The sequence below is a fragment of the Mauremys reevesii genome, linkage group 1 (assembly GCF_016161935.1).
Source record: "Mauremys reevesii isolate NIE-2019 linkage group 1, ASM1616193v1, whole genome shotgun sequence".
In the NCBI taxonomy this organism is placed as follows: Eukaryota; Metazoa; Chordata; order Testudines; family Geoemydidae; genus Mauremys; species Mauremys reevesii.
Genome location: NC_052623.1, coordinates 340654563 through 340671030, shown reverse-complemented (window position 1 = coordinate 340671030; position 16468 = coordinate 340654563). Strand labels below are relative to the sequence as shown.

At 39.1% G+C, this 16468-nt stretch overlaps 1 protein-coding gene across 2 annotated transcripts in view; it reads left to right on the top strand.

The window, feature by feature from the left end:
* Positions 1-16468, top strand: part of PCLO (piccolo presynaptic cytomatrix protein) — a 519980-nt gene that overhangs the window by 368755 nt on the left and 134757 nt on the right. For both annotated transcript variants that reach the window (XM_039518832.1, XM_039518825.1), the window contains exon 10: positions 7566-7691. In XM_039518832.1, coding sequence (XP_039374766.1) covers positions 7566-7691 — 126 coding nt within the window. The remainder of the gene's footprint in view (positions 1-7565; positions 7692-16468) is intronic.

Here is a 16468-nt window from a genome sequence, read left to right as displayed (position 1 = left end):
GTAGATTACTGTTCTCCATATATATATATACCCCTTTCCTACAATGTTTTGCCTACACCCACTGTGTGTTCACTGAAAATCTATTGTCCATATTAATTGCTTCTTGCCTGATTTTGCACACCTAATTAGACAAACAAATGATTTTATTTTTGTAAAATTTAGCCCAGAGAAAAGATTTGCTTGGTTTAGCAGTTGACAAATATTTGCACACAGCTTCTGCATCAAGAACCTGCCATTCATGAATTAGTAAACAAGTCTTAGCTAAAATATAGGGCTTTCCTTTTCCCCACCCACTCATCAGATAGTGTTCACACCAGTCACACAAGGATGTCTGCAGCCCTGTAATGTTATTTCTAAGAAAAATCCCTGCAAACTTTATCCTCAGCTGTATCTAGATGTAAGAAAACACACACACTCTCTCTCGCTCTCTCACACACACAGAGTATTTCTCTGCTGTAATGCATCCAGCTTTAATTTATGTAATGGGTTATTGATATTTATTTGGAAGAGCAAGGATCATCACCATTTAGTCATTGAAATACTTCCCGTAACTCTGGATTGCTTATTTTCTAATGGATATACTGGAGCTGTGTGTTTTTCTACTAAGTGCTAAAGAGATTTCATGAACCTCCCTACAGACAGTGCAACGTTGATTGGCAAAGATCTTATTTCTGATACGCACAAGGAGACCCATAAAATGATATTATAAGCTTTTTCTGTTCCTTGAAATGAGACTTCTAGAGTCAAACAAAGCTGATGTTAGGTTGCTGAAGAGAGAGAAAAAACATCTATAAATCTATAAATTGCCCATTGCACAGGATTTTTGTAAAGGAAAAAAGAAAAGTAATCTCTTGGTTGATTTTAGCAACAGTACAACTGCTTCAGCTTCTGCTGATCAGTACTGGGCCTGGACTGCAAATATCATTGGTACAGAGCAAGAATAAACCATTGCAAGATTCTTCAGTAATTGCTACAAACATTGAACTATTGCTGCACGCCCTGCTGCTTTGGATCCTTACTGTAAAATATAGCAGATTTAATAAAGTGTGTGTACATGGGTTACCGGTCATGGCAGATTCCAATTTTTCCTCTAGGTTTGATGTAATCACACACAAGTGATTAAGGCTCTAGAAGAAAATCTCCGCTCTTGGGGTCTGGTTTGATAAAATCACATTAACACAGACATTATAAGCATGCAGGAAACCGCTTCCACCCAGGCTTGATTCATCCATCTTTTCCAAATTCTATAAAGCAGCTCCTTACGCCTCCACAGCCTTCTCACTAGGACTGTGGCAAGTTTCTCTCCTTGTTGTATCATCATTCACAAGTCTTTTTCCTAGATTACAGGGGTTCATCTCTTGGTATAGGTATTCTATGAAGTCTTTACCTTTGAGCCCTTGCCTGGAGAGACCTAACATCCTCTACTCTTTCCCTTCAAGTCTCCCAGTAGAGACACTCCTTGCTCTCTCACTTCACACTGGGTGACTGGACATACCTTTTATATCCTGCTTCTCCTTCCCCAGCTGGCCTTGCTGTAGCCTACAGTCTCATGATGGGCCTGGACCTCTCTTAAAGGTCCAGCCACCCTGTGGCAAGGTGTAAAGGTTCTGATCACGCCATGAAGTCAAAGGGAAAGTAAGAGAGAGCTTCAACAACTCAGAGCATATGGCCAACATGAAAACAACTCCTTGAGTTGTATCTTCTCGGTGTGTCTGAATGTGGCAGAATCTGGCCCTTGATGAGGATAAATCCATAAATTTTAAGCCAGAAGGGGCCATTATGACCATCTCATCTGACCTACATAACACACTTTATACAATGTCACCCAATGATCCTACATCTAGCCCAATAATTTGTGGTTGAACTAAAGTGTATGTTTTAGAAAGTAATACAAGACTCCAAGCACTGGAAAATAGGAAAATGTCAGCAGCATGAAAATGCCATTGATTTTACCTTTTTGCCGTCTTCTTAGTGTTCTTGTTTTGGGACTGTCAGTGCTGCTGCAGTCTAGTGTATCAAACCCTGTTTCAAGAGAGAGGTTGTCTCTCTTCTCACTGAAATCAGAGTTTCTGTGGAGTCTTCGAAGAAGTGGACAGTCACTTACTACAGCCTTTGAGGCAAAAATGCTTGAAATTTGCTACATATCGCCAACTACAGGCAATCTTCAAAATGGAGAGTGAGCCAAATTCTGGTCTCATTTACACTGTTGTAAATCTATTGACTGAAAATGGAATTACTCCAAGAGTATAATGTAACTGAGAGCAGCATTTGGCAGCTAGGCCCAGATCCTCAAAAAAGTATTTAGGCTCCGAACTTCCACTGAAATCTTTGAAATCAGTGGAGGTTAGGATCCTAAATACATTTGAAGATCTGATCTGTAGTCTGTTTCACCAATGGTGTAAATGAGGAAAAAAGAGAGTGGCAATTTATTTTCACAGTGGGGTGCTGGTGCTCATTAGGACACCAGTGACATGAGTTCATTGGTGTCATACCTAAATTGTGGGCATCTGTTTACTTTACAGAACCAATTATGCAGTTTGACCTAGTTTGGTGCGATTGGGAATATATGTGATCAGGGCTAGTATAATATTTTATGAGTCACAACAGAGGTACAATGGCAGAGCGTATAACCGTCCATAACAGTATACTTTAAGCAGTCTATTCTCAACTTCAAACATACATGTGAAAAAAAAAATCATAGATCCTAACTACCAGTGACTCAATCCAACATTTTTTTTATTTTTTTCCATAGCTTTGAATTCATGCTAAAATAAGTCCTTTCATTTATTAGACTTTTGTCATTTTTTCTCAGACTTTTGTGAGTATCTGTTTTCAGAAATAAGTAGCTGCTTATAAGCCAAACCAGTAGCTGTCTGTGTATTGAACCATGCTACAAATTCATTTCCCTGTGATACATTTCTTTAGAGTTAAGCATCAATTTCTGTCCTTCTGTGAATGTTTTGCTGAGGGTGATAAATCTTAAAGCTTGAGTTAAGATTAGCTAGCAAGAGAGTTTCACAGCCTTGAGAGATCAGTGAAAAAACAGTTGCAATTAATTAGCAGTGCTTCCAGCTTTGAAATATCTTAAAAGGATTGCATCTAAATGTATAACATTCCCTTTGAAGAGATGTTTTCTCAAAGACAGTTGAAAATCCATAGCCAAAGGTAAACAAGGTGCCATCTCTTATTCAAAGCACAATGATTCAATTTTTGATGGCTAACTGGACCTCTCTTTTGAAAAAAGAAACTTGGAATTCATAAATCAGAAAACCAGAAATTGAAAGATGAATATCAAAATGGTTTGAAAGATGGAAATTAAGACTTAAAGATTTAAAAGAAGAAATAAAAGATCAAGGGGGAAAAAGAGATCTGAGAAACTACATTATGGATGGTATTTTTTAAGCTACCCACATTCAAAGTGATAACTTGGGCAATGTCATTACAGACAGAAGTAATGAGGGCAGGATTTTCAATAGGCATAGTATACAAAACAGGTTTGAAAGTCTGTTTTCACAAAACCCAAAGAGTGAAAATGTAATTCCTGTTATGATGATTTAAACCCAGCAAATCAGAATTTTCCAAGCTAGTTCAGTTAGTTTAAACCACATGCTGATCTGTTCTCAGATAGTTCTTTTAGAAACTTACATGGCCAGCCAAGAATTTTTTAAAAATTTCCTTCCCGCAGAAAATTTCACATTTCCAATTTTTGTTCCAATTCGGAATGAAAATATTTTCAGAATTCCAAAATTTTCCACAGCAAGGGAAATTCCAGTTTCCTCACAGCTCTGGTTAAGTGCTGGTGTCCCACCCCTAGCACCTTACAACAGCGCTTAGGGTTCTTTACTGGCTGCATGTTCTGGGTGAAATGTTAAGTGTTGATTTTGACGCATAAAGCTCTATGGTCCTGATCCAGTGCTGATAGACGTCAATGGAATGACCCTCATTAATTCATTGGGCAATAAATAACATCCTTAAATGGCTTGAGGTCTGTTTATTTGAGATAGTACCTCTCTTCCTGTGCTATGCTGGCACAGCTTTGATTTAAGAGAGGGAGCTGCCGGCATGATGTTCTCTGTAAGGGCCCTCAGCTTTCGAAGTTACTCCCCAACACGGTCTAAAAGAGATCATCTCTGTTGACCCTTCAGGGCACATTGCGAAGCTCATCTGTTTGTTTCTGTGGACTTTAAGGGTGGTGTATTTTCACTTGATTAAGTTACAGATGGTTCCCATAACCTGCATGATGTGAAGTATTCATCTGTTTTAAGGACTGAATCTTTAATTTCTATAAAAATCACAGAGGAGCAGAGGATTGATGCATTTTATTTTACTATAATATAAAGAAAGAAAATAATAATATATTACCCAATCCAGAATGGTGCTAAATTCCCCCAACTCCCATTGAAATAACAAATAATAGTGAAATAATCAAGTTGATTTTTTTTCATTACAATGAATAACGATTTCCCCTGAATGTAGAACCTTAGAATAATCCAAGATTTGATAATAGCACAATCAGAGAGCCACACCCAACCATTGTTTTATGCACAGCATGAGACAACTCACTATATGCCAAATCATCACCTTTAGAGCATTAGCAGTCCTGCAGCTATATGATTATCCATGTGAAGTTTTATACTTAAAGAAATATCCACTCCCATAATTGTTATGCTTTGGTAGGAAGCTGATTACAACCGCCTATGCTTGTAATTATATTGAATGTCTAGGTGACTTCTATGACATTGATTTTCATGGATCCTTTTTGTACTTATTTTAGAGGGTCCCCTCCAAGTCAGCCTATTTTTCCTCAGTTCTTAAATTAATGTTATTTATACACACAAGAGAAAGATAAAAATTTTGTTTTCTCTCAGTGAGTGTCAAGAAAGATGAAGTGGCTGAACAGAAAAACTGTGTATGTACAGAACATTGTATTCAGTAAAGTTTTAGCTGAGTGTCAAGCCAAATAATAAAGGCAAACAGGATATGGGGTTAAAATGGCCACAATTTTTATTAAAGATACAAGTATTGGATCCAGCCATACTCGGAGCCCTCTCAACTCCCACTGAAGATATTCAGAAGTGGAAAATGCTCAGCACTTTGCAGGAGTGCTCAGCAGCGGGCACAGCTGAGCCACATTTCAACCAAATCAACTTAACTTGGGAGGAGATCCTTTCCAAACCAAACCCAGACCAATGTTCATTTGTAACCCACATCATGCAGGACCTACATGCACTGACCTGCTGTTGGCAACTGCTCTTGAGGGCCCAAGGCTCAGTTGTATGTTTTGAGGATTCATGTAGGGGCATGCTTTCCCCATAACTAGTGTGAATGGAAGGGACTTGTGCTCCTGATGCCAGTGGATCTAATCCCGCTTCACAGACACATACTGCATGTGCACACTGAGTGAGCTGCTTTGCTGAATCATGATTTATTGGCAAGGACAACCTATCTGGGTACAACCAGCTAAAAACTGAAACACCCAAGATGCCCGACTAATACATGGTTGTACAGGATCTCAGAGGAAGGCATAGACCCAACCAATAGATAGCCAAATTGGGATGGAAAAACCTAGTAGGAATCTCTTTCCTGGCCTTAAAGGCAGTCAGACCAGGAGACCAATCCAGAATAAGCAATGAGATAGCAAGAAGTGGAAAAGCATCGTCATGCCAGGCATGACACAGCCTATACATAAATACACCTTGAATGTAGTTGGTTAAGGGATATACCACATAGGTAGGATTGTGGGGAGGAACCTGGATGCTTCAGGACAGACCCACTGTGAAGAGGGTTGGAGCCAGTAGCTCCAATTGTCTCTCTGGCTACTTAGCAGCCTTTATGACAAAACCTGACTGCTTGGAGCACTAATAGCAGTCTCAGGGAACACATGAATACGAAAGGATACGGCGTGGCAATGATTTTGAGCTATGGGTTTTACATAGCTGATGGCTCTAATCGCTCAGTAGGGGCTGAGTTATTAATTCATAAATTGAAAGCTAATGACTTTAGCAGTTATAACAAGGATGGAAAAATTAGTCTTGATGCTCTTAGATAAAAGTCTGAAACATCTCATTTATGATTTTTTTTCTTCAAAGGCAAATTTTATGTTATACTCTAAATATTTTTAAATATAAAGAATGCAGGAAGAGTTAGGTATGCATGATTTAATTTTATGGCTTAAATTAAAATTTTTTTTACAGAGTATTGTCAACTTTCTGAAAATGATGATTTGGTGATTTGTTTCTTCTATTCCACTATGTTCAGCTTAATAACTTTTAAGAATTGAGCAAGTATTATTTTAACATTAGATGCAGAGATTCATCAATCTACTTGACAATATCTATTTTTATCTGAATTAATTACCAAGGATTGAAATGCTTGCTTAGTCAGAAAATGTAGATTCATCAAAACTGAAACTGTTTGTGGGAAAAGGTCAGAACATCCTGATTTGGAAAAAAAAGATGAAGAAGAAAAAATAGTCAAAATATCAGGTTTTGATATTTTTCAAAAATTTTTGAAACAAAAAGTTTCATGTTCCAGGTTGAAATGCCTTTTTTTTTTTCAAAATTCAAATGAATTTAATTTTTTTTAAAAAGGTCAAAATTGAAATGAAACATTTTGAAGTAATCAGAATGTTTTGATTGACCCAATCTGATTATTTTTTCTTTCAGGCAATCAGTTATCCAAAAATTTTGAGAATTTGACTTTCCATCCTGATTCAGGACTAGAAAAATATTTGAAATCTTAAAAACTATCACTTGACAGGAAAACCACTTCCCACCCAACTCTACTTAACACCACCATCAAAGTCAACACCATATGATTGTAGATTTCTTATATTCTGATAATATCCTTTGATGTAAAAGCAAACCTTCCAAAGACTGTGTATATTTGCAGTTCATGGTTCTCTGCTATCATTTGTTCATCTAAATTATATGTATTTTTTAGATATGTAATAAAACTAAGTGCAGCCAGATTATACCTGCATTTGCTGTATCAAATTAAGGATCCTTGTACATATATCTGCTATCCCAATTAGCACTTTCGCAGTACGTTGTGGTTATTAGAAGTACACAGGGTAGGTTTTAGGGTATATTTTTAGTGTTATGGGAGAGGTTTGATGGGTGGCTTCAGTGATACAGCAATTACATCTGGGGAACTTTTCCATAATACTCTAACATTTTCCATAAGTTACAAGGTGACTGAACCATACTGTTATGGGGCGGGTATCCACCAGTGAGGCAGGAGACATCCATGCAGATAGCTTCCATTTCGGCAGAGCTAGAGTTTCCCTTCTCTGTGTATCTCCAACACCCAGGGAGTTGGGAGGCCTCTCTTTTTCTGAATTCAGCAGGTCCATGTTCCCTTTCCACTAGAGAAATTCTCTATTAGCAAAGGCAGTGTGGTTTTGATAGTAAAATTAATCTCCATGCTCAAGTTCAGAAGCTGCTGTAGGTGTTTGTTTTCCTTTATGTAGCCTGTGATGTGTCTTCTGTCCTCATTTCTCTTCAGACAAATTTCCAATATTTGTGTCTCTGCCCATACCTGTTGTTTCTTTCTTTTGATTGCAGGCAATGGACTGGGAATCCGAGTTGTAGGTGGGAAAGAAATTCCAGGGAACAATGGAGAAATTGGAGCCTACATTGCCAAGATCCTCCCCGGGGGCAGTGCAGAACAGACAGGGAAGCTGATGGAAGGTAAGATAAAGGCGTCATCAAAAACTCGCAGCCAAGGAACGTTCTATTGCATGGTTTGTGGGCTGCATTCATTCTTTCTCCAGGGCAGCACTCAGTGCAAAGGTGGGGCAGAAGGCATCAGGGAGATAGTTACAGTTGCCCAATTCTAAGCCCAGACCCCTCTCCAATGAGACTTAAAGCAGCATTTGGACTGTTCAAAGATCAGATCCTCGTGAAAGGTCCTTTAATGACTCCTACAACAATGGAGAATGTATATGACAGAATGGAGCTGTGACAAACCCCTGTCAGTCCCAGTACACTCTGTACACAATATATTAGTATAGTTTCAGGAGTTCAAAACAGTACTTGCAAATATTTGTTTTAATTCTGTGTTTAGTTTGACAATGTTTTTATATCCTTTATTACGCCCACTGAACATGCCCATAAATGGGCTTTTCTTCTTACAAACAATTGAGGAATGGCTGTTCTTCATATGAGTACCTGAATTCATCTGCAAACAATGTTCATGTGTGGACAAGAGTTCCCTTCTCTTAATTCATCATCATTTGTTGTTCCTCTGTTTAAAACAAAATCAGTCATCCAGAGCAGAAACAGGGACCAGAAATAAAGAAGATTGAATAGTCAAAGTGAGTCCTTCTCAATACCCTCCTTTCCCAATAGGTTGACATTTGTTCACATAAACTTTTTGATACATGATCAACAAATATATTTGCAGGAATCAGGACTGATTCACAACCATTTCCAAACATGATAAACTGAGCAGAGAATGTCTTTACAAAAAGAATAATCTCAATACACTCTAGGAATAACCAGGAATAGAATTTAACCCAAATTTGTTGTTGTACCTTTTGGTTTTAAAATGCTTGTTATTTTCTTTGTCAATAATATTTTTTAGGCTGTAAATAAGGAAAAAGTTCTATTTTTTAAAGTAAATGTAAAGCTTAATGAGGAAATTGCTCAGTGACAAAAATGTTCTCTTTGTTTTTGCTTCTGGCCCGATTCTGCCATTGATATATTGAATTAGTGCCTGATTCTGCATGTGGTTCCATTGCATTCAATGGTTTAGTTATGGAATAAGGTGCATGTCTTCAGATCAGACTACTGGTTCAAGAGTCATTAATATGAACTAGGAAACTGTTAGTTCATGTCTGCAGCATCCACACAGGGGAGTTACAGTGCAACATTTTGGTGTGTGCTGCTATTCAGACCCCTGTAGTCTAAACTGTGCAGCTGTGTAGACAAGACCCGAATCTGAATAAATGTTAAAGTACCTACCTCTGTTCATGTTTCCCCACAAATATTTACACCTTCCACCCATAAAAAATGGTGTTGTTATGACTGGAATGTCCATTTCCTTAACTAAATGGCTTATGTGGAAATCCAGAGGATGATTAAGAAGCAACAGTGTAATATTGCCCACAATATGGAGTGTTTTGGGAATTAGGAGAGGCAGTTAGTGACTGAAAATCCACTGACTGTGCTGAGGAAAAATCTAGCCTTCTGGGCTCTTTTGTTGTGAACACCTTTTGGAATAAAGTTCTAAAATAGCTCCCGATATACCATTCGTTGATGTTATCAGCTGTGTTAGGGAGAAGTTTGAATGTTCTAGGTCCAGCAGACAGTGTCAAACCAAGTGACTGGTCATCTGAATTCTCCTGTTGTTACCACTGTGTGTCATTGCCATGGTTAGATGAACAGGCTAATGAAATATTTATCTCCTCTTTTCCCTTTCCCTCTGCATCATCTGCACAGCCATATTTTAAATTGACCTTAATAGCTCAGTTCGGGACTCAGTTATCTCAGCATAACTCGGAAGTAACTCCCTCAGAATCAATGGAGTTACACCGCAGTTGTGTCCCTCTTACTGAGAACAGAATGCAGCCGTTGGAATAGCACTGAAATATAGTCTCATTGCTGCTGTGTAATCTGTTCCCTATCAGGATCAAAATTAGCATTCTAGTGGGGTATGCCCACCCACTCGATACACTTCCCATTAATCATAACTTGCTGAAAATATATCTTGCTCAATCTTACCATTAATGCCAAGTGACTTTTTATATTGTTTTAAAAGGTTAGTGTTCATCTGCAGAGAATATTTGGCTCTGCTGCGATTGCATTTCTTGATCAGGTGGACATGTGGCTAATGCTGATTTTGTTTTCTGAACTTCTAAATATGCTAAAATGTATTTGATTTGTAATAAGGTCTGGTAGAACAATGTGGATCTAGCGTTAGTCCAACAAAGTTACTAGTACTGGTGCCTGAGAGTAGAATTTAGCCTTCTATGTTTTTCAGTCTCTCTGTCTCATCTCATATGAGAAGGCAGGTTTATATCTTACACATATGGTTATTTGCAAATGTTAATGCTCTTTGATCAGCAATCTATTTGTATAGCAATCATGATTCACTTTGGTGCTGTAATGATTCGTGGCTGCCTATTATGGTACATACTGTGTAGTTATCAATTAAGCATATACAAATGTCATCAGGAACAGAAATCATGACTCACCAGCCTTTCCACGAACGTGGCCTCCACTCATTACAAAAGAGCTATATTTCCATTAGCTCTTGTGGGGCAGGAAACTGAAAGCACTGGAACAGGTCTGAAATTCTTTCCAGTGGAAAAAAGTGATGAATATATGCATAAGTCAGTATATTACAATGCATCTTGCTTGTATGTTCTTTTTGGATCAGTTAATGTTATTAGGTTATCTGCAGTAGTGATTAGGAAACACCAGTCTCTCATCTTGAATTGCTCTAGGAGTTCAAAAATAGCTCTGATTCATCATTCATTGGTGTCACAGAAACTGGAAGTGGAAAGCTGATTCCACTGAGCCATCAACTGCAGATACTGTCACAGTTTGATAGATGCGTGTCTTTCATATTGATAGAGACAGTTCAGTAATCTTCCACCTGTTATTGTTTTGAGGGGTGCATATAATATTTAATTATAAAAAGAGAGAGAAAAGTGATCAGTCACAAGATTTACAAAAAGAATTACAATTTGTGTGTTGTAAAATTATTTTTTACACAAAATTATTAAATTTGCAAAGTCAAGCATTCAAATATTAGGGAATGCCAGAACAAAGATTGCCTGTGCAGCTTTCATGCATATGTATTTTGATACAGTCTTTAATTAAATGATCCCATACTATTTTTTCCACAGAATCCCAATTTCACTCTGTTCACATAATAGACAGTGCTCAGTTAATGAATTCAATATTTTTCTTTTATCCTTATTGTGCAAGGTGTAAAGTTAGTCTTTGTTTACAGTGAACTATTCAAACCCTGCTATGGAGATAAAATTGTTAATGTCTTCCTGGTCTTTTCTGTGGTGCTTATCACTCTAGTGTCTGAGTGCTTCACAAACATTAATTAATTTATATTGAGAACACCGTGTTCATGGTAGGGTGGTATTGTCCCCATTTTACAGACGGGGAACTGAGGCAAACAGATTTACATCAATAGTGTTTCCTAATTTGGGGTGTCCAATTGAGACACTTAGGAATTTTTCAGAGTCCTTAGCATTTTATATCACTTCATATTTTCAAAGAATAGTTCTCATTGACTTCAATGGCAGCTATGAGTGCTCAACACTTCTGCAAATCACACCCCATGGTCTCAGGTCAGGCATCCAGAAAATGAGGAACACACAATTAGTTACTACCTCTGAAAAGCCTTATTTAAGTGAATTTCCCAGCATCAACATCATAGTCTGAGGAAGAGTCATAGTCCGGGGATAGAATCCCATTCTGCAGGGCAGCATTCAACTGCCTTAACCATGACACCGTCCTTTTTCATCCTGCAACCCCTGTCTCATTCACTGCCCCCCTTCCCACTTCTGCATCAGATGAGGTAGGAGTCCTATGGGCAACAGCCCCCTTCACCTCACAACCTTGATTCATCCCCAGAGCCAGTCCATTCTGTGCACTCAATGAGGCAGGGTACCTACGGAAAAAATAATATATGGTCATATAATTAAGGACTGTAGCATAATGGATAAGCAAAAGGCTGCACAAGTAACTTGAATTCTGGCATTTCCTAACTATTGAGCTCTTAATAATGTTTTTTTAATGCAGTTTTACTGCGGTGTTGAATTTCCTAGGGTTTTGAAAAAGCAAACAAAAAAACTCCAGAAATTCCATCATATAGTATTATATTTACCTCACCTGGGTCATGAGCTAGGTTCCAACCTTTAGATCCACTGCACAGATCTCTACCACTTGAGCTAACTAAGTAACTGATAGCTGTAGCAGGTAGTCATCCTCTATATGGACCAGCACTGGAGGGGGCTGGGACATTTTGCCAGTGGTTTTCACAGATAGTTGCTGAGCACAGAGGAATGGTGAGATTTAGGAATGAAGGGCTCCATTCTTGGCTTTGGAGCGGCCTTTGTACTCTAGTGGGCACGAGCTTGTCCCATTCTGCCCCATCACCTCCAAACTGTCTCAGATTGGTCTCTTCCCAACCATTATCTTCTTCTCCAAGCCCATTATCTCCACTTAGCCAGTCTCAGTTTTCTTTCCCAAGCTTCTCATCACAGACCCAGTATAGGAGAGACAATGTCTCTGTTTTCTGTTTCAGTGCCCGCTGCAGCCCAGAGCTGGAAATGCAGGGAAACTCCTGCTCAGCCCCTGACTGGAGCATACCCAGTGAAGACTGAATCTTCTGGGAATTTAGCTGCAAAGCTCTAGGAAGTCTTTACTGAGCATGTGCAAACTAAATTTTCAAAAGTTTATAACTTCACCAGATTTGGGTATATTTTCAGAGGGATGGAAAAAGACATATCCGGGGTACCGTGCCCTCATCCCCCCACCTCTTGCCAAATATCAAGTTCTTCCTTCAAATCATGATTGCGCTAGAGATGCTCAAAGTAAAGGTCCATGGAATTTTTTAACATGGGCAAATCAGCATTTCCCTTGTCTAGTCCTTGGAAATGGCTGAACCATTTTGCATGAAATTTTTCAAAAGAATTCAACACAAAGCGGATGCTCCGCATGGAAATTTTCTGCTGAAATGGTTACAGTTCGGCAAAGTTATAATCAACTGAAAGCAAGGTGTCATCATGTAAAATAGTCAGGTAACTTTAGTAATAGGTGGTACCACCAGCTCCACCTAACAGATGTGTAGTCATCTTTGCTCTCACAACCTCTAAATCCATGCCACATTTTAAACTAAAAAAGGGGAATTAATAAAACCTAAAATAAAAATCAAACATAAAATCACCTACTCCAAGTAGAGTTTTGACCCTGAAAAAGGACAAGTGCCAGATAATCCATGATGTCTGTTAGGGACTTCTTTATTGCTGCTTATTTTACATGGAAAGTGATCAGATACTGTGGTGATGGGCAGCAGTGTAAAACCCTAAAATAGATTTATATACATATACACACACATAATTCATACATTATATATAAATATATTCACACACACAAACATAGTCAATATATAGTATACATATATAAGCATGATTTGGATGTGTGAGCATATAATATCTGCAGCCTTTCAAGCACCATTGCCTCTAACTGGAAAAATAAGAAAACAAAATGTAATAAGAAAAAAGAACACATTAACAATGTGAGGGAAGAACAAATCCAAACTTCCATTGTACATTGAACATGTAAATATGTCACCCTATTAGTAAGCATAACATGGATGGATGCCAACTACTTTATTAGTAATTAATATTTGCTGTGGCATTTTTAATATATTAACCATATTCTATGAGATAACAAACAGTCATACCGCCCAGTTCAGTTTTGGTGCAACTCCATTGAAATCATGAGTGTTGTACCTTATTATCATGTAATAATAGTGAGTAGGCCAGGAATCATTAGCCCCCTTTACACTGGAGTTGAATTTGGCCCAATGACAGTATAGCAAAGAGAATATGAGATGTGTATAAAAAAAATAATGCTACTCCGTAAAACATTTCTGGGAAGAAAGATGGCACACTGTCTGCTGTAATAGGAAACAGGCTATTTACAGTACATTCTGTTAGAACAATGGTGAAGTGCAGCTGTATTGCTGACTAAATTCAGGACAATGAAGTAACATGAATTACATCTTTGTACATAGCCTATGGGAGACAGAGTTTTATTGTCCCAGCCAGGGGCAGTTCTAGCTTTTTTGCCACCCCAAGCACGGTAGGCAGGCTGCCTTCAGCGGCACGCCTGCGGGAGGTCCCCAGTCCCGCGGACTCGGCGTACCCACCGCCGAATTGCTGCCAAATCCGCGGGACCAGCAGACCTCCCGCAGGCACGCCGCCAAAGGCAGCCTGACTGCTGCCCTCGCAGGGACCGGCAGGGCGCCCCCTGTACTGTTCTGTAGCCGCTTTGTACTCGTTCTACTGGAGTAAAGTAGTGTAAAACCCCACACCCACTTAAAGGGGATTCCCAGCTACTGTACAGCCAGTACTCTGGCTTTCCATCTCACCAATAGCAGCTCTTGTCATAGAGGGACGGTTGGGGGTGTTCCTGGTGAAATGGGGTATAGGTATAGGCAGTCAGGCACCCCAGAACCAGAGCATAAAGCCACTCTTCTTCCCCTCCCCATCCCTGAATCATGTGATAAGCTCAACTAATTAATCTGATGCAATGTTTCCTGAGCACTGGTGTGGAACACACTGTAGAGAAGATCCTGCAGCATATTTGAAAAGCTGTAGAAAACTGCAGATGAAGGACACAGGTGGCTACATCACAATAAAATGAGAAGAGATTTCCTGGTTCCCATCAAGCCAGAATCCTGAATAAACAGGTCTCTCATGCCACTTGGATTATTATGCTCCTGGCAGAAACCTGGAGGTATAAGTGAGCTCTAAGATGCTCAAGAAGCATGCTTCCTCAGGCAAGTTTGAATTCAGGTTCTAGGCAAAAGTTGATCTGAACCAGTTCTCCCGTTTTGTTGTTCGAGTGGTTTAATATATGGCTGCACAAGAGGAAAATAATTAACTTTACCGTGGTCTCTGAGCATTAGTCCTAGTGATTTATAATGCTGTCTGTGCTCATTCTCTGGTTGTGTAAACAGGGGGGGACTGGCTCTCAAAATGTCCCTGGGCTGCAGGCACAGGTTTATCGGTCCCAGGAGAAATTGATTTTATTAAAGAAAGTTCATACCAACTAGCAGACAGTTCTATGGTCGTTTTGAAAGCTTTGCTCTAAAGCCCTAAGGAAAGAACTTAATCCAAAGGTGCCAAAAGCTGCCTCCACATGTCAGCTGTAAATTGTCACTTAGGGAGTTGTGCTACTGTCTTAGATATTGGAGTCTCCTCTCAAACGATTACTCTCACTTGTTCCTCTTCCAAATGAAGGATGATTATTAGTGGCAAATGTGGCAGGCTGCTTTTCGTGAGTATGGCTGTTGATACTAGACAAATAAGATAATATTTTTTTAAATAATTGCTTCAGTGAACTTCTGAAAGTGAAGTTGTGCCCTAAAAAGTGACTTGGTAAAAAAGGGCACTCCCTTACTCAGCAAGTCTTTTCTGCATGTGTATGAGTCTTACCTGCTGACTTCAGAAGAGAATCTATTTTTACTGCTTCACACCTGTTACCAGTTCACAGCCAACATAACTAGCTGTGAGTGAGCTGAATTCTGTTCTTTCTTGTGCATGAATTGTTCACACAGTTTCAGTCAAACAAACCTGTCCAACCTATCTGAAGGCCTGGGGGGAGTACACCTGTACATAAGGGTCTAATTTGGCCTGCAGAACCTGTTACTCAGGATGGTGCATGAGAAGGAAAGAACTCAGCTTGACTTTCAGATCCCATGCTGAGCTTACAGAGAGAGTAGTTAGAAAAAAAAATCTTTTGATTTACAAACTGCACACCTTTGATGTGGAAATCATTGAGAAGCAATATCTGTCTGAGCACCTACAATCCTTTTTATAGTCTCTGTTTAGGAGAGTAAAAATGCTTTCCCTGCTTCACAAAACAGGGCATGGAGTTTATGTAGTTTGAACACATGACAAATTGATCTAGCTGGGCTTTTTAAGGAGCACTTCATTAGAAAACTGTGTTCTTAAAATATATTTATTAGTGATCTGTTTGTCTCGGGCAGCATTAACTCCTAACTGCAGTTCCCCAACACTGCGAAACAGCCATCGCTGTGGGAGAATAATCAGGAGCTAGGAGGCAGTGTGGAATAATATGGATCTGCTGGTTCACGGAGGCAGCAGGAGCTGAACCTTCTTTTACTTCTTCTGTGAAGCCTAAAGAATGAATTCAGATGATACTCCTTGAGTAGAGACTTGTGGCATTTCCTGGCCCCCTTGAGGATTTTTCCCACATTTGATCCCAAAGTGTTTTATAGCTGTGAGAATGAGGTCAGGGGAGACAAATGGACTGAGGAGTGCAATATAATAAAGATTCATAGATTGAAGGGCAAGAATGGACCATTAAGACCTTGTAATCTGACCTCCTGCATAACACAAGAGAGAATTTCACTCAGCATGTCTTCCTGCATATAACCCAATAATTTGTTATTGAACTGGAGCATATTTTTAAGTCGTCATATAAAAATAATTTAAATCATATCTTCATTGAGATCAGTAACTCTCAAAGAGTCTTGTACAGATATATTCCCTGTTCCCATACAGTTGTCATTGGGAAAGCCGTGTCAGCCAAACTATGAATGTTGTGGAAAAAAACCTAATAAAGAAGTGTTATTTACCCTTTCACACAGTACAAAAGCGAGGGATCACCCAATAAAATTAATAGGCAGAGGTGGAAGACAAACACAAGGTGTTGTTATTCCAGTGCACAACTAACCTGTGGAACTC